This window comes from Oncorhynchus kisutch, linkage group LG25 (assembly GCF_002021735.2).
Source record: "Oncorhynchus kisutch isolate 150728-3 linkage group LG25, Okis_V2, whole genome shotgun sequence".
Classification (NCBI taxonomy): domain Eukaryota; kingdom Metazoa; phylum Chordata; class Actinopteri; order Salmoniformes; family Salmonidae; genus Oncorhynchus; species Oncorhynchus kisutch.
In genome coordinates, this window is record NC_034198.2 from 45,060,262 (window position 1) to 45,072,334 (window position 12,073).

General features: G+C 45.8%; 1 protein-coding gene across 3 annotated transcripts in view; it reads right to left on the reverse strand.

The window, feature by feature from the left end:
* The window catches only part of LOC109884094 (disrupted in schizophrenia 1 protein), a 124,984-nt gene that overhangs the window by 99,805 nt on the left and 13,106 nt on the right, over positions 1 to 12,073 (reverse strand). For all 3 annotated transcript variants that reach the window (XR_004205440.1, XM_031804835.1, XM_031804836.1), the window contains exons 2-3: positions 4,481 to 6,285; positions 4,218 to 4,287 (exon numbers count right to left, since the gene is read on the reverse strand). Coding sequence is in view for 2 of the 3 variants with exons in the window: in XM_031804835.1 (XP_031660695.1) it covers positions 4,218 to 4,287; positions 4,481 to 6,285 (1,875 nt within the window). In the remaining variant the exon portion in view is untranslated. The remainder of the gene's footprint in view (positions 1 to 4,217; positions 4,288 to 4,480; positions 6,286 to 12,073) is intronic.

Here is a 12,073-nt window from a genome sequence, read left to right on the forward strand (position 1 = left end):
ACTACTGGCCTCTACTCTGCTACTACTGCTGGCCTCTACTCTACTACTGGCCTCTACTACTGGCCTCTACTCTACTACTACTACTACTACTGGCCTTAACTACTACTACTACTACTACTACTGGCCTCTACTACTACTACTACTACTTACTACTGGCCTCTACTACTACTACTACTACTGGCCTCTACTACTACTACTACTACTGGCCTCTACTACTACTACTACAACTACTGCTGGCCTCTACTACTACTAGCCTCTACTACTACTACTACTACTACTACTACTACTACTACTACTACTACTGCTGGCCTCTCCTCTACTACTCCTGCTACTGGCCTCTCCTCTACTACTCCTGCTACTGGCCTCTCCTCTACTACTTCCTGCTACTGGCCTCTCCTCTACTGCTACTGGCCTCTCCTCTACTGCTACTGCTGGCCTCTCCTCTACTACTACTCTCTCCTCTGCTGCTGGCCTCTCCTCTGCTGCTGGCCTCTCCTCTGCTGCTGGCCTGCTCCTCTGCTGCTACTACTACTACTGGCCTCTACTCTGCTACTACTGCTGGCCTCTCCTCTACTACTGGCCTCTACTACTACTACTACTACTACTGGCCTCTACTACTACTACTACTACTACTACTACTACTACTACTACTACTCCTGCTACTGGCCTCTCCTCTACTACTACTCCTGCTGCTGGCCTCTCCTCTACTACTCCTGCTGCTGGCCTCTCCTCTACTACTCCTGCTGCTGGTTCTCTCCTCTACTACTCCTGCTGCTGCTGGTTCTCTCCTCTACTACTACTCCTGCTGCTGGTTCTCTCCTCTACTACTCCTGCTGCTGGCCTCTCCTCTACTATTCCTGCTGCTGGCCTCTCCTCTACTACTCCTGCTGCTGGCCTCTCCTCTACTACTCCTGCTGCTGGCCTCTCCTCTACTACTCCTGCTGCTGGCCTCTCCTCTACTACTCCTGCTGCTGGCCTCTCCTCTACTACTCCTGCTGCTGGCCTCTCCTCTACTACTCCTGCTGCTGGCCTCTCCTCTACTACTCCTGCTGCTGGCCTCTCCTCTGCTGCTGGCCTCTCCTCTGCTACTACTACTACTGGCCTCTCCTCTGCTACTACTACTACTGGCCTCTACTCTGCTACTACTGCTGGCCTCTACTCTGCTACTACTGCGGGCCTCTACTACTACTACTGGCCTCTACTACTACTACTGGCCTCTACTACTACTACTACTACTACTGGCCTCTACTACTACTACTACTCCTGCTGCTGGCCTCTCCTCTACTACTCCTGCTGCTGGCCTCTCCTCTACTACTCCTGCTGCTGCTGGTCTCTCCTCTACTACTACTCCTGCTGCTGGCCTCTCCTCTACTACTACTCCTGCTGCTGGCCTCTCCTCTACTACTCCTGCTGCTGGCCTCTCCTCTACTACTCCTGCTGCTGGCCTCTCCTCTACTACTCCTGCTGCTGGCCTCTCCTCTACTACTCCTGCTGCTGGCCTCTCCTCTACTACTCCTGCTGCTGGCCTCTACTACTACTGGCCTCTCCTCTACTACTACTGCTACTGCTGGCCTCTCCTCTACTACTACTGCTACTGCTGGCCTCTCCTCTACTACTACTGCTACTGCTGGCCTCTCCTCTACTGCTGGCATCTCCTCTCCTCTACTACTACTACTACTACTGGCCTCTCCTCTACTACTACTGCTACTGCTGGCCTCTCCTCTACTACTACTGCTGGCCTCTCCTCTACTACTACTGCTGGCATCTCCTCTCCTCTACTACTACTACTACTGGCCTCTCTCTCTACTATGGTTAAATACCACAGTATACTATGGTTAAATACCACAGTATACTATGGTTAAATATTACAGTATACTATGGTTAAATACTATGGTTAAATACTACGGTATACTATGGTTAAATACTACGGTTAAATACTACAGTATTCAGAGAGGTGGACTCGAGTACTACTCCAGTCGCACATTTTTCGACTTGAGACTTGACAGAAAGAGACACTTGACCCTGTCTTGGACTTGAGCTGTATGACTCGAGAGACTTGTAAAGATTCCCCAAAAGGCATCACCCTCCTCATCTTGTCACCTCCTGTCCTCTCATAGCACCTTGTGTTACACAAAATGTGTTTTTTTGGCAGAAATGCCTTATGGAACATGTGAACTTTCATGTAACTTAATAACAAACATGTATGCCATTTGTAAATATGAATACAATGGTTAAATTACAAGTTGGTTTAGCCATGGAAAAAGACAGGAACCTATCCGGTACGGGTTAGTCTACCATGTAGCATGCTTCTGTCTATAACATGAGCAGCTCAGTATGTGTAGGTAATCTTTTCTAACACTGTTTTTATTAAAGAGGAATTGAAAATGTGTTGCTAACACCCTTCACTTTCTGGAGGTCCGAGTTTTGAAATCAGTGGAATGTCCTGTGGAAGGAGAGTATGATAGCTAAGGAGATGGATAAAATTCTGGCTTTTGATTACAAATATGCGGACAGAGTCGAAAAGAGAACGCACAGAAGGCTGTTGTATAAAACAACTGTCTCCGGATCACATCTTCAAACTAAGGGAAATCATGGCATCCGTGATTCTCATCGACGGGGCTGTAGTGGAGCACGTTGAGAGCTTCAAGTTCCTTGGTGTCCACATCAACAACAAACTAACATGGTCCAAACACACCAGGACAGTCGTGAAGAGGGCACGACAAAGCCTATTCCCCCTCAGGAAACTAAAAGGATTTGGCATTGGTCCTGAGATCCTCAAAAAGTTCTACAGTAGTAACATTATGAGTTGGAATTATGGTTAATTATTTAGCTAGCTAGCTAGTTACATGTCTAAACAAAAGACTCCGCTATGTTAGTAACCATTTCACTGTCCCGTATACACCTTCTGTATCCTGTACATGTGACAAATAATCTAAGATTGTATTTGATATAGTGTTTTTACCAGAGACGGTAATGTGAAGAACAACATGACCTGCACCAAAGTCAAATTAGGATACAACATTAGGCCAACGAGACAGTGTCCAAGTTCAGAATTTCTCACACTCACAACCGTAAGCAATTTGATGTCATTGTCTAGCCATTAAGTTGCAAATAATGATCTTGTTGTGAGTTTATTTTCCTGTAAAAAATGAATACAACTTAGCTAAAGTTAAGACAATGTTAGCTATATGATGTGGTCATTATTTGAACTAGCTAGCCAGCTAACTTAACGTTAGCTAACTAACTAACTAACTAACTAACAAGCTAGAAACGAACCAAAACATTGTTTAGAAAATAGCTTTTAGTAGCCTAGTTTGCTAGATTGACATATACTGAATTCATATTTAAATTGGAGTTAAAATATACCAGTTAAGCTATTTTGGACCACCAGGCTGCTGATGTCATGCAGCCTGTCGTTTTTTTGTATGTACTTTTTCATAACGACAAGGACAAGTTTGGTGTTGGATGAAAATAGAATGTTCATGATGTCACTGCGACAAGTGTATACAGACATGTCGATAAGACATTGTATAAACCAGCTTTTAGTCTTGAAATCTTTGGTTGTTTATTACACTACCATACTCACTCTGTTTAGCACATGGCCTTACATGTGAATCCTTAAAGAGATGGGTGAGGCTAAAGCTTAAGAGGTTATGAATGATGTTGAATGGGTGTAGACAAAGAAGAGCTCTCCAGTACGTACCAAAACATCAAAGGGTAATTTTCTCAAAAGTTGGGTAACAAATGTATCAACTTTCAAAGCAGAATTACGTTCCCATTGTTCCTCAACTGTAGTGTTTGATATACAATTTTTCTAGCTCTGAGTCTATACTTTTATCCAATGTAAAAAACACAATTTCAAATTTCGCTACATAATACCGAGTCGAGCTGGTTGTCACCGGAGAAAACATCAGAGTGAGCGAAACTGAGACAGAGAGGTGCTGTTTCCCTGTCCAGACAGCATCAGATACATGGTCTACACATACTGAGACAGAGAGGTGCTGTTTCCCTGTCTAGACAGCATCAGATACATGGTCTACACATACTGAGACAGAGAGGTGCTGTTTCCCTGTCCAGACACCATCAGATGGGTAAGGAGGTACGGTAGAGCGGGCCAGGCCCTCTAAGGCCACCTATAACGCCGGCCCTGAGACAACATAAAATAAAATGAGCAGATGTCTTAGTGTCACACAGTCTTTATTTGAATGTTCCCTCACCTGAGTCATACTCATCCTCCAGGATAGCCTTCTGCTTTAGTCTCTGCAGCTTCCCCATCATGGACTCAATCTGACACAGGAACAGAATACAGTAGTTCAGTAGTCAAAGCACTGTGAAACATCTGCCACAGACAGAAATACGACTAATACCAGGTCAATGTGTTGCTTTACATTACTGAGTACAGAATGTAACTATTATAGCAGAATGTAGCTCTTCTAAATGACCCCATATGTATAAAATATGTCTATGGTACAAGACATACCTTAGTATTAGTACGGTTGTTGTGCAGGCAATCTTGAAGGACACCTTCGTACTTCTTGACCAGTTGGTCCCAGCCCTGGTCCTGGTCTGGAACGCAGTCATTCCAGGCAGAGGCGGTAGTGGGCGTGGCACTCTCGTACCCTGAGGTGAGGGAGGAGGCAGAGGCGGTAGTGGGCGTGGCACTCTCGTACCCTGAGGTGAGGGAGGAGGCAGAGGCGGTAGTGGGCGTGGCACTCTCGTACCCTGAGGTGAGGGAGGAGGCAGAGGCGGTAGTGGGCGTGGCACTCTCATACCCTGAGGTGAGGGAGGAGGCAGAGGCGGTAGTGGGCGTGGCACTCTCGTACCCTGAGGTGAGGGAGGAGGCAGAGGCGGTAGTGGGCGTGGCACTCTCATACCCTGAGGTGAGGGAGGAGGCAGAGGCGGTAGTGGGCGTGGTACTCTCGTACCCTGAGGTGAGGGAGGAGGGAGTGGCAGCGTCAGAGTCCTCCGCTACTGACATGGAGGAGGAGGCTTCTGTGTCCAGAGAGGAGGAGTCACAGTCAGGCTCCACCTCCGCCAGGTCAGAGGAGGGTAACTCCGCCCGCAGATGTGGTCCCGCCCCCTCCCGGCCTTCCCAGTGGCGGTCCTGCCACACCCAAGGTGAGAGCCGGTCCCGTACTCCGTCTGACTGGCTGAGAGGGACGGAGCCTGGCTCTGATTGGACACGACTCGGAGTTGACAGTTTTGAAACAGAAAGCCCCAAAGAGAGACCCAAAACTCCTAGTCGTGATTGGTTGGAGCTGGAGCCAGATGTCCTGGATGGTAATTGGTCAAGGGGGGCTGATACAGGTTGGCAGAGTGGGACAGACCCAGACCACTCCAGTGGTTCTGAGTGGGATGGGACTGATCCAGTTCTTAATGACCTAGCTGAGGACTGATCCAGCGGGTCTGGGTCTAGACTAGTGGAGCTGTTCAGTGGTTGTGGGTCTGGGTTTAGGTCAAGGGAGCTGTTCAGTGGTTGTGGGTCTGGGTTTAGGTCAAGGGAGCTGTTCAGTGGTTGTGGGTCTGGGTTTAGGCCAGGGGAGCTGTTCAGTGGTTGTGGGTCTGGGTTTAGGCCAGGGGGCCTGTTCAGTGGTTGTGGGTCTGGGTTTAGGCCAGGGGGCCTCTCACCAGCTGCGGTGTCTGTTTCTGTCCTGTGATTGGAGCTCAGTGAATCAAGGCTCAGTGACTGTTGGATGAAGCTGAAAGAGGAGCTGAAGGGAGTGTCCCCTGAAGGAGGTGGCCTGGAGTGGCAGGTTGGCCGGGGGGACTGGGGTGACCTGGAGCCAGTGGAACCAGAGAGACAGGTCCTGGAGTTAGGAGGGCAGAACTGAGTTGCAGAGGCAGCAGAACTAGACCTGGGGTTAGGGCTCAAGAGGCAGGGCTGTAGGGGGATTGACCCTGGGGTCAACCTGAAGTCACTCTGAGGGGGAGTGGGAGAGGAGGAAATTAAATGGTTGTTTTGGTAACTTAGGGATGGTTTGTATGCTTCTGAGCTGGATGTCTCCAGAGGAGAGAGCTGCTGGCTGACTGAGACACATGAGCCAGCTGGTGGTACATGTAGTCTCAGGGTGTTGCTCGTCTTTATGACATCACTGTGACCGTTCTGCCTGTTCATCCCATGACATCCAGATGCTCCGTTGGTCAGGCAGGCTGTCCTTCCCTCCTCCCTAGCCAGGGTGCTCTGTAGCCTGTGTAACTCTGTCCTCAGGTACTCTGGGCGCCGGTGCTGTTGGAGCCTCTTGCAGGTGGAGCTACCAGCTGATGACGTGGGTGTTCCCAAGCCACCTGTCAAGAGGGAGATTAGATTAGCCTTTAAACTAGGCTACAGGTTGGCAACAACACCACACAGGGCAAAATAACACAACACAACACAATACAACACAACACAGAGCAACACAATACAACACAACACAGAGTAACAGAACACAACACAACAGAGCAACACAATACAACACATCACAAAGAAACATAACACAGAGTAACACAATACAACAGAGTAACACAACACAGAGTAACACGAACATCACTATTGTTACACTGCATTGACTTCTGTCAAAGTGTCTGATGAAAAGACCATGTGGAGGCCTGATCTCCCAGGATAAGGGCTAGAGCAGGGCTGTCACCTTCACACAATTACAACACATCACAGAGCAACATAACACAGAGCAACACAATACAACACATCACAGAGCAACACAATACAACACAGAGCAACACAATACAACACATCACAGAGCAACACATCACAGAGCAACACAATACAACACATCACAGAGCAACATAACACAGAGCAACACAATACAACACATCACAGAGCAACATAACACAACACAGAGCAACACAATACAACACATCACAGAGCAACACAATACAACACATCACAGAGCAACACAATACAACACATCACAGAGCAACACAATACAACACATCACAGAGCAACACAATACAACACATCACAGAGCAACACAATACAACACATCACAGAGCAACACAATACAACATATCACAGAGCAACACAATACAACACATCACAGAGCAACACAACACATCACAGAGCAACACAATACAACACATCACAGAGCAACACATCACAGAGCAACACAATACAACATATCACAGAGCAACACAATACAACATATCACAGAGCAACACAATACAACACAACACAGAGCAACACAATACAACACATCACAGAGCAACACATCACAGAGCAACACAATACAACACATCACAGAGCAACACAATACAACACATCACAGAGCAACACATCACAGAGCAACACAATACAACACAACACAGAGCAACACAATACAACACATCACAGAGCAACACATCACAGAGCAACACATCACAGAGCAACACAATACAACACATCACAGAGCAACACAATACAACACATCACAGAGCAACACAACACAACACATCACAGAGCAACAATACACATCACATCACAGAGCAACACATCACAGAGCAACATAACACAACACATCACAGAGCAACATAACACAACACATCAGAGCAACACAATACAACACGTCACAGAGCAACACATCACAGAGCAACACAATACAACACATCACAGAGCAACACAACACATCACAACACAGAGCAACACAATACAACACATCACAGAGCAACATAACACAACACATCACAGAGCAACATAACACAACACAGAGCAACACATCACAGAGCAACACAATACAACACATCACAGAGCAACACAATACAACACATCACAGAGCAACACAATACAACACAGAGCAACACAATACAACACATCACAGAGCAACACAATACAACACATCACAGAGCAACACAATACAACACAACACAGAGCAACACAATACAACACAGAGCAACACAATACAACACAGAGCAACACAACACAGAGCAACACAATACAACACAACACATCACAGAGCAACACAATACAACACATCACAGAGCAACACAACACAGAGCAACACAATACAACACATCACAGAGCAACACAATACAACACAACACAGAGCAACACAATACAACACATCACAGAGCAACACAATACAACACAGAGCAACGTAACACAACAAACACAGAGTAACACAACAAACACAGAGTAACACAGAGTAACACAGAGTAACACAACACAGAGTAACACAACACAGAGTATCAGAGTAACACAACACAGAGTAACAGAGTAACACAACAGAGTAACACAACACACAGAGTAACACAACAGAGTAACACAACACACAGAGTAACACAACACACAGAGTAACACAACAGAGTAACACAATATAACACCACAGAGCAACACAATACAACATAGAGCAACACAATACAACAGAGCAACACAATACAACACAGAGCAACACAACACAACACATCACAGAGCAACATAACACAACACATCACAGAGCAACACAATACAACACATCACAAAGCAACACAATACAACACACCACTGAGCAACACAATACAACACATCACAAAGCAACACAATACAACACATCACAGAGCAACACAATACAACACATCACAGAGCAACACAATACAACACATCACAGAGCAACACAATACAACACATCACAAAGCAACACAACACATCACAGAGCAACACAATACAACACATCACAGAGTAACACAATACAACACAGAGCAACACAACACAGAGTAACACAATACAACAGAGCAACACAACACAGAGTAACACAACACAGAGTAACAAAACATATCACAGAGTAACAATACAACACAGAGCAACATAACACAGAGTAACACAACACAGAGTAACACAACACAGAGTAACTAAAACATCACTATTGTTACACTGCATTGACTTCTGTCAAAGTGTCTGATGAAAAGACCATGTGGAGGCCTGATCTCCCAGGATAAGGGCTAGAGCAGGGCTGTCACCTTCAGCACTATGCTAGAATCCATCACAGCTGTTTATGCATACAAACCGCCAAGACAACAAATGCTGCAGGTTTAATCTGGGGTTTGTATACATTTATTTTAGGTGACAGTATGATAAACTTTACAGAACTATGAAATTAAATACCAATTGATTGAATGAAATGATCAACATTGGTGTCAACTAACAGAGACGTTAAAACGAAGTGGTCTTTACAGATGAGGCCGTGCTCCCACTCCTCCTGCCCTGTAGGAGGCAACTCAAAGACTCTGCAGCAGTGGAGGAATGGGAGGACCATCTTACTCAGTGAATAAAAAAAAGTTAAACAGTTATCCTTTTTACATAAAACTATAATATATTCACATGACCAAATAATTTATTAAAAGACATTTTCGCAATGAAGGTATACAGTAGCCTCAACAGCACTCTGTAGGGTAGCACCATGGTGTAGCCGGAGGACAGCTAGCTTCCATCCTCCTCTGGGTACATTGACTTTACTTACAAAACCTAGCAGGCTCATGGTTCCTACCCACTTCCATAGTAATTGGGAGGTCTGTGAGACAGGCTATGTGCCCACAAAATGAGGTAGAAGCTGAGCTGAACTTTTAATCTACTGCCAAATGTAGAACCATATTAGAGACACATATTTCCCTCAGATTACACAGATCCAAAAATAATTTGAAAACAAACCCCATTTTGATAAACTCCCATATCTACAGGGTGAAATACCACAGTGTGACATCACAGCAGAAATATTTGTGACCTGTTGCCACAAGAAAAGGTCAACCAGTGAAGAACAATTACCATTGTAAATACAACCCATATTTATGTTTATTTATTTTCCCTTTTGTACTTTAACTATTTTAACATCGTTACAACACTGGAACTTTTGAGAGTGTAATGTTTACTGTAAATTTTTTATTGTTTATTTCACGTGTTTTCCATGCCAATAAAGCCATTTGAATTTACATGATATTAAGAGAGAGAGAGACAGAGAGAGAGAGAGCTAACTATATTTAGTTGTATATTTTTTCACTCCCTAGCGAATGCAGCTAGCTAGTTTAGCCTGCTCAGTGAGAATGCTTTGTTAGCTAGCTGGCTATCCAACACTTGAACTCAAATCAAGGTACGCTTTTGGTTTTATGAATTTAATGCCCACCAGCCAAACTGCTTGCTGACTCCATACTTTACTGCATGATTATAGAGTGTTTACTAATGTATTAGTTCTAGTAGCTATATTGAATATGATGTTAGCTAATATGGTGACAATGATGTAGGCTGTGTGTAGCGGTTAGCAGTTATGATATGAAGGTTTGGCTTGAAAATGCCTGGTCACAGACAGCTGATGTGTTTTGCTTGTGTACTTCAATGCACAAGGGAAAAGGTGAGAGGTGGAGAGCGCATAGATGCAAGAAGGAACTGTACTACGAGCAAAGGCATCATGCTGTTTGTATGTGGATGCTATGAAAGTGAACTGTGTTTGCGTGTGATCAGGGCAGTGCTTCATTTGTAAAATCGGGAGGAGCCGGAACAAGCAGTGAGTGGGGTGACCTGGTGAGCTCCGAGGTACCGGAAACAAACAGTGAGCACTAGAGTGGGGTGACCTGGTGAGCTCCGAGGTACCAGAACAAACAGTGAGCACTAGAGTGGGGTGACCTGGTGAGCTCCGAGGTATCAGAACAAACAGTGAGTGGGATGACCTGGTGAGCTCCGAGGTACCAGAACAAACAGTGAGTGGGGTGACCTGGTGAGCGCCGAGGTACCAGAACAAACAGTGAGTGGGGTGACCTGGTGAGCTTCGAGGTACCGGAACAAACAGTGAGTGGGGTGACCTGGTGAGCTCCGAGGTACCGGAACAAACAGTGAGCACTAGAGTGGGGTTACCTGGTGAGCTCCGAGGTACCGGAACAAACAGTGAGCACTAGAGTGGGGTGACCTGGTGAGCGCTGAGGTACCGGAACAAACAGTGAGTGGGGTGACTTGGTGAGCTCCGAGGTACCGGAACACAAGCTATCACATACAGAGAAATTAACCTGGAGAAGAGTCCCCTAAGCAATCTGGTCCTGGTGCTCTGTTCACAAACACGAACAGACCCCACAGAGCCCCAGGAGAGCAACACAATTAGACCCAACCAAGGGCGAGAGGAGTGCAAGGAAATCTGAAGCCTTCAACGGATCCTTTGTGCACAGCTGTGCTGCTCACTCTCTCTCTCTTCGCTGTCAGTTGTACTGGAAGACAAGAGGCCGACCACACAGTGGGGTCATTCAGAAGAGCTGGCACTAGAAAGGATACAACCATCTCTGTGGGCTATCTGTTTACAAAGTCCACCACACAACCCATCTTTTTACATATCATCATTTGATCATTTGTTTCCTTGTATTGATATTGAAAAGGCTTCTGGTTTAGGAAAATACTTCATTCCTTTCATTAGATTTAAGTTGCTCTCTTCTGTCAATTCAATTCAATTCAAGGGCTTTATTGGCATGGGAAACGTGTTAACATTGCCAAAGCAAGTGAGGTAGACAACTGTCTCTCTCTCTCTCTCTCTCTCTCTCTGGTCCATATCTCTCTCTCTCTCTTCTGTCTCTCTCTCTCTGGTCCATATCTCTCTCTCTTCTGTCTCTCTCTCTCTGGTCCATATCTCTCTCTCTCTCTCTTCTGTCTCTCTCTCTCTGGTCCATATCTCTCTCTCTCTTCTGTCTCTCTCTCTCTGGTCCATATCACTCCCTCTGGTCCATATCTCTCTTCTGTCTCGCTCTCTGGTCCATATCTCTCTCTCTCTCTCTCTCTTCTGTCTCTCTCTCTCTGGTCCATATCTCTCTCTCTCTCTCTCTTCTGTCTCTCTCTCTCTGGTCCATATCTCTCTCTCTCTCTCTTCTGTCTCTCTCTCTCTGGTCCATATCTCTCTCTTCTGTCTCTCTCTCTCTGGTCCATATCTCTCTCTTCTGTCTCTCTCTCTCTGGTCCATATCTCTCTCTTCTGTCTCTCTCTCTCTCTGGTCCATATCTCTCTCTCTCTCTTCTGTCTCTCTCTCTCTGGTCCATATCTCTCTCTCTCTTGTCCATCTCTCTCTCTCTTCTGTCTCTCTCTCTCTGGTCCATCTCTCTCTCTCTCTCTTCTGTCTCTCTCTCTCTGGTCCATATCTCTCTCTCTCTTCTGTCTCTCTCTCTCTCT